This window comes from Corythoichthys intestinalis, chromosome 14, assembly GCF_030265065.1.
Source record: "Corythoichthys intestinalis isolate RoL2023-P3 chromosome 14, ASM3026506v1, whole genome shotgun sequence".
Lineage (NCBI taxonomy): Eukaryota > Metazoa > Chordata > Actinopteri > Syngnathiformes > Syngnathidae > Corythoichthys > Corythoichthys intestinalis.
In genome coordinates, this window is record NC_080408.1 from 21682017 (window position 1) to 21697289 (window position 15273).

At 42.3% G+C, this 15273-nt stretch overlaps 1 protein-coding gene across 13 annotated transcripts in view; it reads right to left on the minus strand.

Moving 5' to 3' along the window:
• LOC130929430 (discs large homolog 1-like protein) overlaps positions 1-15273 on the minus strand; it is a 56263-nt gene that overhangs the window by 24505 nt on the left and 16485 nt on the right. For 10 of the 13 annotated variants that reach the window (XM_057856540.1, XM_057856541.1, XM_057856538.1 and 7 more), the window contains 2 exons: positions 10712-10879; positions 8612-8764 (listed from right to left, as the gene is read on the minus strand). In XM_057856540.1, coding sequence (XP_057712523.1) covers positions 8612-8764; positions 10712-10879 — 321 coding nt within the window. Of the gene's footprint in view, positions 1-8611; positions 8765-10711; positions 10880-13021; positions 13344-15273 lie in introns of those variants that run through there. The other 3 variants (XM_057856547.1, XM_057856551.1, XM_057856550.1) reach the window with 2 other exon arrangements.

Below are 15273 nucleotides of genomic sequence, written 5' to 3' on the forward strand. Positions count from 1 at the left end.
CTAACTATGGGCAGTAGGCGGTGGTACACTCTGAATTGGTTGCCAGCCAATCGCAGGGCACAATGAGACATGCAACCATTCACGCACACACTCATACCTACAGACAATTTAGAGTGTTCTATCAGCTAGCAAGCATGTTTTTGGGATGTGGGAGGAAACCGGAGTCCCCAGAGATACCCTACACAGGCACGGGGAGAACATGCAAACTCCACACAGAGAGGCCGGAGCCCGGGATTGAACCCTCAGAACTGTGAGGCGGACGTGCTAACCACTCAACCACCGTAATAATAGCTAATATACTGTATATACTGTATATTTCTTTAAATTATCAAAAATAGTCACTTGCCCTATGAAACCAAACCATACCCAAATTGTTTCAGAAACTAGGCTTAAACATTGACTAAACTCGAATTAGAACGCCAATAGACCAGGGTAAACTAAGCCTTAAAATGGGCTTGAACGGAGACAGCTTGGAATCAATGACATCAACATTAAGATTCAGCCTGGGCTAGTATCCAAGGTGAATTGAAATCAGACCAAACCAATCAAAGTGACAAACAAGCAACAGCACGCTGCAATACTCCAGCGTTATATGCATGTGGTAATCAAAAGGGAGGCGTGTTGCGTGTTAAGGTTTCTAGCTGCATGTGAGGAGGTTGCTAGGCAACGTCACAGGGAAAGCGCTACTGCGGGCATTCCTCACATCTGTACTCAAAATCATGCAGCTGTTGATACATACACACACGCGCACACACACACTGAAAGCATGTACTATGCTGTTCATACACACACACTGAAAACATGTACTATGTCAACAACTCAACATATGAAAGCTGGACCCAATGAAACCTGGATCAAACTAAACATAAACTAGCACTGCCTCAAGACCAAACCTAAACCAAACTACAGTTGAACTTGTCTCATAAGTGGGTCAAACCATGACTAAACCACAAATGACAAATCCTAAAACTGGATTGAACAGCACTAGCATTAAAGAGGGACTGGACCTGGATTTGGAGAAGTCGATACTGCAGCAGCACTCAACAGAAAGAAATGTGGGCTATATCTGAATTCGGACAGCAAGGTGACTAGTGTAGAGCGGCACGGAAATGATGGGGCATAGCCACTGTAAATGTCAACCATAGACTTCACAATGTATTGACGGGGCACGGGGCCGATAAATAGTGGGCCTGCATTGTTAGCGAGGCCGTCAAAGCTGACCGAGTGGAATCACAAAGCTTTTTCATTGAAAATTATTTTGAATAAATGCTTAAATCCCCAAATTCTTTATAGATATGGACGTAAAACAATCTCAATTCTTGGTTAAAAGCAAAAAAAAACGTGCAGTTAGCCTTTATTTTACGTAAATATGTCAAAATACAATGTTAGTCTGTTAGTAAATGTAGCTAGCGACCGCCTTATGTAAACAGAGCTTTTCCAGGGAAAATTCTAGTGAATAAATGCTTAAATCCCTGAATTCGTTACAGATATGGACGTAAAACAGCCTCGATTCTTGGTTAAAAGCAAAAAAACGTGCAGTTAGCATTTATTTTATGTAAATATATGCTAGTACAATGCTAGTCTGTCAGTGAATGTAGCTAGCGGCCGCCTTATGTGAACAGAGCTTTTCCGGTAAATTCTTGTGAATAAATGCTTAAATCCCTGAATTCGTTATAGATATGGACGTAAATAAGTCTCAATTCTTGGTTAAAAGCAAAAAAAACAAAAAAAACTAGGCCTGCAAGCAGGACTGAACGGGCCCTCGCAATCTAGCGCAACTCGGACGTCACGCAACTCGGACTGTGTGCAGGTCAGGGTGGTGGCAGATCCTCCTCTCTAATCATCTCATTAGAACCTAACATGCTCGAAAATCGCCTATTTACATTCCCACACCCAAGAGATAAAAACTCCTATTGGAGAGTGTACTACAAAAAAGGAGCCACTACTGAGCTGTGCAGCCAAGCCCTTATTCAAAACCAAAATTAATCTTCTAACTGGGCCAATTCGACCAAGTGTGCCAAATATTGTGGCTCTATAAGCTGCCTGAGTCTCTGAAAAAAAAGATTTCCTTTAAATGGCGAACAAAGGGTCGTCACGGCAACAGACAAAGACACGTGGACATTGGCCGTAAATAAGTATTTTAATAGGTCTTGAAACTACAATGACCAACCTGAAAAGAACTGGACATGTTTTGGAAAAACGAGTGACTTTCTATCGCCACTAGTTGGCGCTGTAGGGTTGATGCAAATGACCCCTACAAGGCCCTTCAGGGTATGACTCTCAACAAGCACGGGAAGTTTGGCGCAGATATCTTGTATATCTGCCGAGTTATGACTGTTCAAAGTTTTTGGAGAGAAAAATTGTTAACAGTCATTTTCACTTTCCTGTTTGGACCCTTCCGCTTCAACGAAACTTCAATATTTTTCATCAGGCAGCTGAAGACAGGTCTTAAGGCTTCCCTTATGCAGGTTTGAGGTAGATTGATTTTTTCTTTTAGAGGAGGAGTGTGTCCCGTAAAAAAGGGCATTTCCTGTTCCCACTAGGAGGCGCCAGGCACAAATGGTAAATGTTCAATCCAGTCCTGCTCAGGCTGGTATACCTCACACACATGCCAGATTTAAAATAGATTGAACGTTGTATGAGGGAGTTATCAGTCATTTTCCGAATTTGGTGTTTTGGCGAAAAAATGGCCGACTTTGGCACCCCGCCCAGGTCAGGCCCGTGAATGAAAACACACCATTTTGATAACTTAAGATTTCATATGCCTCATGAACAGTCTCGCCAATTTTGAGAATGATCAAACTAATTCCCTAGGTGCCAAGGTGTAAAATGTGCACACTGTAAATCGATAAAAATTTCACATTCAATCCAAAATACCCGATTTCCTGTTGGGTTTGGAATATGCATGCAAGAGACTTTTTGGAGCAGTTTTGTACAAGGTATCGACTCTCCGAATTTCATCCCTCTACGTTGAAAAAACCTAAAAGGAGAGGCCTTTTTGAAAATTTCAAGGGGGCGCCACTGAGCCATTTTGTTACATGTGTTCGTAACGTTGCAAGATTATTGAACGTTATGCAAAGCCGCATGTATGTGCAAATTTTGGTGAGTTTTTATGCATATTCAAGCCTCAAAATGTAAACTCTTACTGTGAACCCATGAAAATTTCACATTCGATCCAAAATACCCGATTTCCTGTTGGATTTGGAATATGGGTGCAAGAGACTTTTTGGAGCAGTTTTGCATAAGGTATCTACTCCCCAAATTTCCTCGCTCTATGTTGAAAAAACCCAGTAGGAAAGGCCTTTTTCAAAACTTCTTTCTGTCGCCACTAGTTGGCACTGTAGAGTTGATGCAAATGACCCCTACAAGAACCTTCAGGGTATGACTCTCAACAAACACGGAAAGTTTGGCGCAGATATGTTGCATATCTGCCGAGTTATGACTGTTCAAAGTTTTTGGCGAGACAAATTGTTGACGGTCATTTTCACTTCCAGTTTGGACCTCTCCGCTTCAACGAAACCTCAATATTTTTCATCAGGCACCTGAACACATGTCTTGAGGCTCCCCTGAAACAGGTTTGAGGTCAATAGATTTTTTTCCCTTGGAGGAGGAGCCTGTCTCGTAAAGAAGGCCATTTCCTGTTTCCACTAGGGGCGCTAGGCCTAATGGGTAATATTTCAATGCAGTCATGTTCAGGCTGGGATATCTCATAAACATGGTAAAAATGAAAAAGATTGAACGTTGGATCACGGAGTTTTTAATCATTTTCTGAATTTGGTGTTTTGCCCAAAAATGGCCAACTTTGGGACTACGCCCAGGCCAGACCCTTGGATGAAAACTCACCATTTTGAAAACTTAAGATCTCATATGTCTCCTGTATAGTCTGACCAATTTTGAAGACGATCCAACTATTTTCTTCAGCGACAAGGTCTCAAATGTAAATCGATAAAATTTCACATTTGATCCAAAATTTCCGACTTCCTGTTGGATTTGGAATATAGGTGCAAGAGACTTTTTGGAGCAGTTTTACGCAATGTATCGACTCACCAAATTTCATCGTTCTACGTTGAAAAAACCTAATAGGAAAGGCCTTTTTGAAAATTTCAAGGGGGCGCCACTGAGCGATTTTGTTACATTTTTTTGTAGATTATCAAAATTTACGCAAAGTTGCATGTATGTGCAAATTTTGGTGAGTTTTCGTGCATGTTCAGGCCTCCAAACGTAAACTCCAACTGTGAACCGAAAAAATTTCACATTTGATCCAAAATATCCGATTTCCTGTCGGATTTGGAATATGGGTGCAAGAGGCTTTTTTGAACAGTTAGGCATAAGGTATCTACTCCCCAAATTTCATCGCTCTACGTTGAAAACCTGAGAGGAGAGGCCTTTTTGAAAATTTTAAGGGTCAAGGGGGCGCCACTGAGCCATTTTTTGAAATTTTTTCAAAACGACGCAAGATTATCAAATTTTACGCGAATCTGCACGTATGTGCAAATTTTGGTGACTTTTCGTGCATGTTCAGGCCTCCAAATTGGCCATTTTCATTTGCCCTGAAAAAAGAAGAATAATAATAACTAGGCCTGCAAGCAGGACTGAACGGGCCCTCGCAATCTAGCGCAACTCGGACGTCACGCAACTCGGACTGTGTGCAGGTCAGGGTGGTGGCAGATCCTCCTCTCTAATCATCTCATTAGAACCAATCATGCACGAAAGTCGCCTATTTACATTACCACACCCAAGAGATAAAAAACCCTATTGGAGAGAGTACTACAAAAAAGGAGCAACTACTGAGCTGTGCAGCCAAGCCCTTATTCAAAACCAAATTAATCTTCTAACTGGGCCAATTCGACCAAGTGTGCCAAATATTGTGGCTCTATAAGCTGCCTGAGTCTCTGAAAAAAAATATTTCCTTTAAATGGCGAACAAAGGGTCGTCACGGCAACAGATAGAGACACGTGGACATGTGCCGTAAATAAGTATTTTAATAGGTCTTGAAACTACAATGACCAACCTGAAAAGAACTGGACATGTATTGGAAAAACGAGTGACTTTCTATTGCCACTAGTTGGCGCTGTAGCGTTGATGCAAATGACCCCTACAAGGCCCTTCAGGGTATGACTCTCAACAAGCACGGGAAGTTTGGCGCAGATATGTTGTATATCTGCCGAGTTATGACTGTTCAAAGTTTTTGGAGAGAAAAATTGATGACAGTCATTTTCACTTTGCTGTTTGGACCCCTCCGCTTCAACGAAACTTCAATATTCTTCATCAGGCACCTGAAGACAGGTCTTAAGGCTTCCCTTATGCAGGTTTGAGGTAGATTGATTTTTTCCCTTTAGAGGAGGAGTGTGTCCAGTAAAAAAGGGCATTTCCTGTTCCCACTAGGAGGCGCCAGGCACAAACGGTAAATTTTCAATCCAGTCCTGCTCAGGCTGGTATACCTCACACACATGCCAGATTTAAAATAGATTGAAGGTTGTATGAGGGAGTTATCAGTCATTTTCCGAATTCGGTGCTTTGGCGAAAAAATGGCCGACTTTGGCACCCCGCCCATGTCAGGCCCGTGAATGAAAACACACCATTTTGATAACTTAAGATTTCATGTGCCTCATGAACAGTCTCGCCAATTTTGAGAATGATCAAACTAATTCCCTAGGTGCCAAGGTGTAAAATGTGCACACTGTAAATCGATAAAAATTTCATATTCAATCCAAAATACCCGATTTCCTGTTGGGTTTGGAATACGCATGCAAGAGACTTTTTGGAGCAGTTTTGTACAAGGTATCGACTCTCCGAATTTCATCCTTCTACGTTGAAAAAACCTAAATAGAGAGGCCTTTTTGAAAATTTCAAGGGGGCGCCACTGAGCCATTTTGTTACATGTTTTCGTAACGTTGCAAGATTATTGAACGTTATGCAAAGCCGCATGTATGTCCAAATTTTTGTGAGTTTTCGTGCATGTTCAAGCCTCCAAATGTAAACTCCTACTGTGAACCGATAAAAATTTCACATTCGATCCAAAATACCAGATTTCCTGTTGGATTTGGAATACGGGTGCAAGAGACTTTTTGGAGCAGTTTTGCACAAGGTATCGACTCCCCAAATTTCATCACTCTATGTTAAAAAAACCTAATAGGAAACGCCTTTTTGAAAAATTCAAGGGGGCGCCACTGAGGCATTTTGTTACATTTTTTCGTAACATTGCAAGATTATCGAACGTTATCCAAAGCCGCATGTATGTGCAAATTTTTACGAGTTTTTGTGCATATTCAAGCCTCCAAATGTAAACTCCTACTGTGAACCCATGAAAATTTCACATTCGATCCAAAATACCCGATTTCCTGTTGGATTTGGAATACGGGTGCAAGAGACTTTTTGGAGCAGTTTTGCATAAGGTATCTACTCCCCAAATTTCCTTGCTCTATGTTGAAAAAACCCAATAGGAAAGGCCTTTTTTAAAACTTCTTTCTGTCGCCACTAGTTGGCACTGTAGAGTTGATGCAAATGACCCCTACAAGAACCTTCAGGGTATGACTCTTAACAAACACGGGACGTTTGGCGCAGATATGTTGTATATCTGCCGAGTTATGACTGTTCAAAGTTTTTTGCGTGACAAATTGTTGACGTTCATTTTCACTTTTCTGTTTGGACCCCTCCGCCTCAACGAAACCTCAATATTTTTCATCAGGCACCTGAACACAGGTCTTAAGGCTCCCCTGATGCAGGTTTGAGGTCAACAGATTTTTTTCCCTTGGAGGAGGAACCTGTCTCGTAAAAAAAGGCATTTCCTGTTCTCACTAGGGGGCGCTAGACCTAATGGGTAATATTTCAATGCACTCGTGTTAAGGGTGGGATACCACACATACATGCCAAATATGAAAAAGATTGAACGTTGTGTCAAGGAACTATTAGTCATTTACTGAATTTGTCATTTTGCCGAAAAAATGGTCGACTTTGGCACCACGCCCAGGTCAGACCCGTGAATGAAAACGCACCATTTTCAAAACTTAAGATTTCATATGTCTCCTGAACAGTCTCACCAATTTTGAAGATGATCCAACTAACTCCCTCGGCGAAAAGGTCTCAAATGTGCACCCTGTGAATCGATAAAAATTTCATATTTGATCCAAAATAACCGATTTCCTGTTGGGTTTGGAATATGCGTGTAAATGCTTTTTTGGAGCGGTTTTGGACAAGGTATAGACCCCCCAAATTTCATTGCTCTACGCTGACATACCCTAATGTTATAGGCCAATTTTAAAATTTCAAGGGGGCGCCACTGAGCCATTTTGTTATATTTTTTTGCAACGTTGCAAAATTATCGAAATTTACAATTTTCCGGACGTATGTGCAAATTTTGGTGACTTTTCGTGCATGTTCAGGCCTCCAAATTGGCCGTTTTCATTTGCCCTGAAAAAAAAAAAAAAAAAAAAAAATAAAAAAAAAAATAATCCTTTGCAAAACAATAGGGCCTTCGCACGTCTAGTGCTCGGGCCCTAATAATAATCCTTTGCATTACAATAGGGCCTTCGCACGCCTAGTGCTCGGGCCCTAAAAACGTACAGTTAGCATTTATTTTACGTAAATATGTCGAAGTACAATGCTAGTCTGTTAGTAAATGTAGCTAGCGCCCACCTTATGTAAACAGCTTTTCCAGGGAAAATTCTTGTGAGAAAATGCTTTAAAAATCCCCCAATTCTTTATAGATATGGACGTAAAACGGTCTCGATTCTTGGTTAAAAGCAAAAAAACATGCAGTTAGCATTTATTTTATGTAAATATGGCGAAGTACAATGCTAGTCTGTCAGTGAATGTAGCTAGCGGCCGCCTTATTTGAACAGAGCATTTCCGGTGAAAATTCTTACGAATAAATGCTTAAATCCCCAAATTCTTTATAGATATGGACGTAAAACTGTCTCGATTCTTGGATAAAAGCAAAAAAACTGTGCAGTTAGCATTTATTTTACGTAAATATTGCAAACTATGATGCCAATGCAGTAGCGGCTATTTTCTCCCATTGATTTTCTTCCACAATGTTTCAAAATGCGTGCATGGTACGAAAAATATAATAATTACCTTTAATCCTCGAACAAATCACTCCTGAGACAATCCTTCCTGTTTGTATGCAGTACAGCTTTTGTACATTTTCAATAGAAATCCGGCGTTAGATCGCTGCGTGCGTGTTTGTGAATCGCTCTTCTTGATGTGGGTGGCCCCCTACTTGAACGCGAGGCGCAGTGCATGACCAATCTGACCCGTCAATACCATTATGAAGTCTATGTGTAAACCTTGTAAATCTGGATTAAACAGGGTGTAACCCAACTGGTAACTTGTATCAGAACTAAACCTAAACTCATATACAATTGAACCTGTTATAAACCTGCAATAAACACGTTTTAAACCTGGATTGAACCATGATAGCACCAGGACAAAACAAGGATCAAACTTTCCTTTGCAAAGTATCCTCACAATGATCATTAAATGTGAACCATCCCAGTTCAAATAGATTAGACATCTATTGCTGTCAATGTCTCTGAAACATTGAGCAGTGCGGATCCGCCATGACGGACCTGGGCATGCAGAGAGGGGGAGGGGGAGGGAGAAGGTTTACCTGGATGGGGGGGTAGGGGTTGGAGGAGCAGGACGGGAGGGGGCTGTCATCACCGTGAGGGTAGAGGGAGGAGAGTGCAGGGGAGGAAGGGAGCTCCGGCTGTTCCGGTCCCGACGACGGCGACCCGTCAAACACGCACTCCAACGACGCCACCTGCGGGACACACGTGGCAACACAGGCGGGGGCTCATACACACACACACACCGTGAGGTGGAAGGCAGATGTTCTTAGCTTTCCTTTCAAATTTCTCCATAAGCCGTTAGGTAAAACGGAAATGAGTCTATAAATCCAGGCAAGAAAGCGGCACACGACCGTGACATGCTATTTTTTTGGAATGTAGTTTGCCTGCACTGCTGTTGAAGAACATCCAGACACCGTTTGGCAAATGCAAATGCGATTTTGCAAATACCTATGCGAGTGATCCATTTTGTGCTAGTCAACAATTCTTAATTGAAGGCTATACTTTATGTGAGAGTAATGGTTTACGTTACAACCTGCTTCAACCAACACCTCCCCATCTCCACACATTGATCAGACCCAGAGCCATGTAGAAAGAGTTGCGACACTCCCATAGGGATCCGTTACACGATTTTCCTTCAGGGTAATGGAGCCTCGAATAGTTCCAAACATGGCTGCGATGAGGGACGACTCCATTCATTTTAATGGCTGGCTGTCAAGCATATTCAGCGGTAAGCTCGATTTTTCGATTATTCTTTACATCAAAATGTTTGACATTATATTTTAAAGACGTGTACAGATTGAAAATTGATGTCAACAAATAATACACAAAATTATAATAGAAAACTAATTCAATGTATATATATATTTTTTTTAGCACACTGATCTATAAAATGTTAGCTGTAAACAATGAACCATGACAACGACTTCACCAATTGTTCAATAAAAAAAATGTTTTTCTTAAAGGGTATCGAGTTCTTATTAGTACACATGATCTTTAATATATTACCAAAGGTAAGTGAATTAAGGAAATCTAGACATTCTCTGGAAAAACAGTATTGTAGTTGTGAAAAAGGAAAAACATCTTGCATTTCAATGTAAAAGTCGATTTTCCGTGCTAATGCTAACACAAACAAGAAATTTTCCCTCAACAGCATGGGAAAGTTCCCTTCTCCGTTACAGTTTATATTTTTCCAATAAATGTCGCAATCACCGCTGTCAGTTTGATAGAAAACAATTACAGCACTGCTTGTGCTTGGAACTATTCACGGGCACATGACCCACGTGATCACTCGCGGAGAGATCAGTGTCACAACTCTGTTTCTACATGGCTCTGATTAGACCTTAGCTTGGCTAACTTTAATTATGTGTCTGTTGTCACATTTACTGTTTGCAAAAAAAGGCGCATTGGAGTATAAGGCGCATCTTCAATGTATGGCCCATTCTAAAACTTTATATATATAATATGGGGCGCACCACATTATAAGGCTCAGTGGTGGTAGTAGTAGTAGTAATACTAGTGGTTGGTGTTGCGTTACGCATCCACTAGATGGAGCTGCACTAAAGCCATTATTATCCAATATTGAGCCATATACAGTATAAGACGATTTGGATTATAAGGCACACATTCGGCATTTGAGAAAATTGAAGGCTTTTAGGTGCGCTTTATAGTGTGGAAAATACAGTAATTGCTATCATGGCTTGGTCAGACCTGCTTAACACACTGGCTTCCACTGACGGCGGTTAATGTCCAATCTATTTGAAGTGAGAGAGTTTATTCGTTGTTACCCACCCACTTCATATGATTTGGACGCATAGTAGTGATAAACTACTGTAATTTCAATTCCCCAGCAAAAGCATGAAAAGACCTTAAATCAATAGAGGACCTTCCCATCAAAAATTTTTTTTAAAAATCTATCATCGACTCGGGAAGGGCGACAAGCACTTTTTTTTTTTTTTTTTTTTTTTAATTAAAATAAACGTGGGCGTGCGTGGCTGGTGGCAGTCTTGGGTTGGGTGACCAGCAGTTGGAAACTAGATCTTGAACGATTACATATTTCATTAAATCGGCGGGTTATTTTTCTTAACTGACAGAAGGGAATCAGGGTCACGCAATCCCAAGCAGAGACAAGCACGCGCTACCTTCATAGGTGAGATGTGCGCGTGGGTGACGTATCCGTGGACATTCTCAATCTGGGACAGGTTCTTCTCGGCCACCTGGACCAGCTCCGGACCTCCCGCCTCCTCCATCAGGTGTGGAGAGCTCCGGTCTTCCTGTGGGGACGAGTCCTCATCGTGATGCCGGTACTTCTGAAACACCAAAGGGTCAATAACAAGGATGCGCCCGCAATTAGAGGGGTCTGTTCATCCATTGCCTTGCTTGGAGTTTAAAATGAATCATATGGGGTCATGATGATGATGGCAGTGATGACGACGGTTATGAAGATGAGTGCCGCGTTGGCGACAAAAGTTCATTTGAACAAAGAAAGAACTGATGAAGCATTTTTTATAAGAATCTGGAATCGGCCCTTCTTTGCATGTCATCGCTAATGGTAGGCATGTGCCATCCCAGCACAAATTTATTACCTATAGACCCACAGAGTTTAACTAACTGGCTGCCATTGGCTACATGTAATCAGATCATCGTCAATGGCACTGAATGAAATTTTTATTTTTTTTTTTATAAATGTAGTATCGTCAATGGAAGACAGTGCCCGAGACGAATGAGGGATATGAGGTGAAGAGACTCAGCTAGACGCAGAGGCGAGGTGGTTAAATGTCCTGCGAGGACAATGGAGAGCCTCCTCTTCTCGGAGAGGACGAAGAGGCAGAAGATGAGGGGGAGGAGGCACATCGCTGACTACTGGCTGACAAAAGATGCTAAAAATAGCAGCATCAGCAGATGTCGGGGGATGACGAAGACATGGAGGCGCTAGATGACCAGAATTCGGAGATGAGATGAAGAGCAACGACAAACACTGGTGACAAACGGAAGCTTGACGGAGCAATGACCCTTAAGCAAAATTCATCACCACAATGTCTTCTTTGATGGTTGGAAGGTGGAAAATATGTTCAAGTGACTTATGGTAAATCTGCAGAAGTCACTGACAACTATCAATGATAAACTTCATCAACTGCGATCCAAGTGACCAGTCAAATCCAAGACTTTGTGGATTCCACTGGCCTCAACTTTCAACTGTTTAAAGCGTCGCCGCGTCAGCTTGCCAACAAACTTCTCAACCAATCAGAAAAGTGCTTCCCCATAAGAAACCCAAAGCCCCTGAGAAATATGTCAGCCTCGTCAATTTTGATAATTTTACACCAATTTGAAGGCATCTGACCAGATTTAGCATAGCCGAATAGTGATTGGGATACAGGAGGATCAGTTATTCTATCAACAATAACACAAAATTCCTAAAACAAAGGTAAAAAAATGGGATCATTTTCTTTTCCTGTCCGTTCCTGTTGGAATTTTCCAGCTTCTCTCTTTCTAAAGCACTCAATTTAACTCATTGTCTGCCTTTGACAATGGTAAACGTCCAATGTATTTTGATTATTCACCCCTCCCAGTCAAAATGAATTGGACATTTTGTGCGGTCCTTGGAAAAGAAAGATGAGCATTCACAGCTAGTTCTACCAGTTTAAATGAATTGCACATCCACTCTTGTCAATGGTAGGCAATGAGTTAAATACTAATTTTATATATACTGTTTTTAGTCCACTTTAGAGTTGCTTGTGGGCCATAACCAGTTTTTATCCATTTTATTAATCTTTTTAATAACATTTTAATAAATCTGTAACGTTTATTCCTATCCATATATTAGAACTTAAGAAGGCAGAGTGGACGAGTGCTTAACACGTCCACCTCACAGTTCTGAAATCAAGGCTTCTATCCCAGGTTCTGGCCTTCCTGTGAGGAGTTTGCATGTTCTTTCCAAGCCTGCATGGGTTTTCGCCGAGTAGTCCGGTCCTCCCACATCCTAGAAACACTCCACACACATAAACACTAACAATCACACTCCGAATTGTCCGTAAGTTTCAGTGTGTGCGTGAAGGTTTGTCTCGTTGTGCCCTGCGATTGGCTGGTAACCTAATTCAGGGTGTACCTCGTCGAAACCCCATAGTTAACTCTGATAGTGTCCAGCATCTCTGCGATCCTTGTGAGGATAAGCAGCTCGGTAGATTAACAAGGCTAGAGTGAACTTCACATTTAGGCCACTCTTCACCCAAAATTTGTCCACATATGTGGATGCTAATTCCATTTTTTTTTTCTTAATGTCCAAGAATAGTCACTTGCCCTGTAAAGCATTAAACCAGCAATTGGCATAACGTTACATTATGATGACAAAACTGCCGGTCAGCTATGTTTTTGAAGAGTGCAGTATGGCCAGCTGGCAGCGAAGGGAAAATCCCAAGTTGGAGCTGCCCGTTTTGTCAGTGTCGAGCACCCACCTTGCATCCGAACATGAGCGAGACTGTGCTGTTGCTGCACGCCAACTTGCAGTGGCACAAAACGGGAGAGAAGCACTCCAGCTTCCTGGCGGCAGGGGCCATCTTGTCGTTGGCCGACAGCCGCCTCCTGCGGGAGCGTTGGCGCCACCTCCCGCGCCGCACGCCCGCCCCCGCACCGCCACCTCGGCCGCCCTCGCCATCACCGCTGCTGCTGCTGCTTCCTGCCCTCACCATCCGCCCTCATTCCTCGTGTAGCTCCATGGCGGCGAGCCGGAAAGCCGTGGCGGAGAGCTTTCTTCATTCAGGGAGAAGAAGCCGCCACCGTTCCCGCCGCCACCGCACACCTCCTCCGCTCCCGCCCCCCACCCTCTACTCCTCCACCTCTTCTTCTACTTTGAGTCGGATGAAGTCTTCCTCGCCTGGTTGGCGTTCGCCTCCTCTCTCACTTCTTCTGCCTCCTCACCCTGTGTATGTGTGTGTTGCTCAACTGTGGGAGTGTGATGCTCTCCCGGGGGAGGGAGTGGGCGAGTGTAGTCACATGACTTATGAGAAGCTCAGCGAGCTACCTCCTGAGGGAAGGTAGAGCGTGTAGGTTGGAGGAGAAAGAACTGGCAGGAAGTGACATCACAGCAACAAACAGCGACTCAGCAAAAACAGCGTGCAGATCTGACATGACACTCGGCCTCTTGCCCTTGTCGCCATAGCAACAGCAGCAAGGGCTGATGGGAAATGTAGTCTCTTCCACCTACACGCACGCTTAGACTATAGATACAGTATGTATATTAGAGATGTCCCCGATCCGATGACGCGACCGTACTCAGGCTTGATCACGTAATTTTCAGAAGATCAGAAATTATCAGCTGATTAAAATCAACTGAAATCGACTGCGACAGACGCACAATCCCAATTTGACTCTGGGGCTTGCAGCAATCGGATAGGATTGGACCTCCATCACCGACAACAGTAGTGAAACATGATCACTCAGTGCCAGCATTCCCAATTGAAATGGATTTAATGTCTAACTGTGAAGGCGAATGAGTGAAGGGATACAAGCAACCTAATAATCCAGAGGTATAAGAATATTCAAAAAATCTATATAATTATGTAGGACTGTGGATGAGTGGTTAGCATGTCTGCCTCACAGTTCTCAGATCAAAAATTCAATCCCATGCTCCGGCCTTTCTAAATGGAGTTTGCATATGCTCCTCGTGGTTGTTTGGGTTTTCTCCGGGTACTTCAGTTTCCTCCCACAACCCAAAAACATGATTCAATAGTCCAACCATTCAACCACCAAATTGTGCCTGGGTGAGGTTGAGTGTGTAAATGGTTTAGTCCCCTTGTGCCCTGCGATTGACTGGCAACCAATTCAGGATGTACCCTGCCTACTGCCCATTGTTGGTTGGGCTAGGCTCTAACACTCACGCGACCCTCGTAAGGATAAGCAACTCTGAAGACGAATGAATGTGTTTATATGTATACATACATATATATTTATAGTACATTTTATACAGTATATGTTTAAATTTACCTTAGCATATTACCACTTCCAACCTAAAACTAAGGAAACAACTTTTCTACAGTTTTGACGGCTTTAATGTTTTTTCTGAAATTAATTCATTAGATACCATTGACGGACCTAGACGTCCAATCTATTTGGACTGTGAGAGATCGATTGAAAAATTGAATATAATTTTGTGTGGCTAAATTGGCCCTGTCCTCAAGATGGCCAACAAATGACTACATCCATCCCCATTCACAGCGCACATAAGAAATCTAACCTGATATATGTCATCTATGACCGTTACAGTGATAGTACCTGACAGGTTTAGATGAGTGCACCAATTTCTAAATTTACCCTCAATGAGTGTGCGTGCACCTCACATGACTCACAATATACAAAGGACGAGCGTCCCCTGCTGCCCAGAATTGCAATTGCATTGTGCACGAAACGCAATGCCAGCAGAACTTATGTTTTAACTCATTGCATTGGCACTCCGGTTCCTGTTGCCTATTCAAAATGTTGAGCTCATTCAGAAATCACATTTCAAAAAATTCCTCACCACCCAAATTGCATTTTTTAAAAACCTAGTCTGCCTTTCCTACATCAATTTTTACCAATTTTTTGATCTCAAACAATTCAAAACATTCCCTAAACAAAATGTTTTCCACATTCAAAAAATGAGAAATCCTTAAATTTTCACAACCCATTCCAAATATTTGTCCCCACATTCCCAAACTTAACACTATCACCT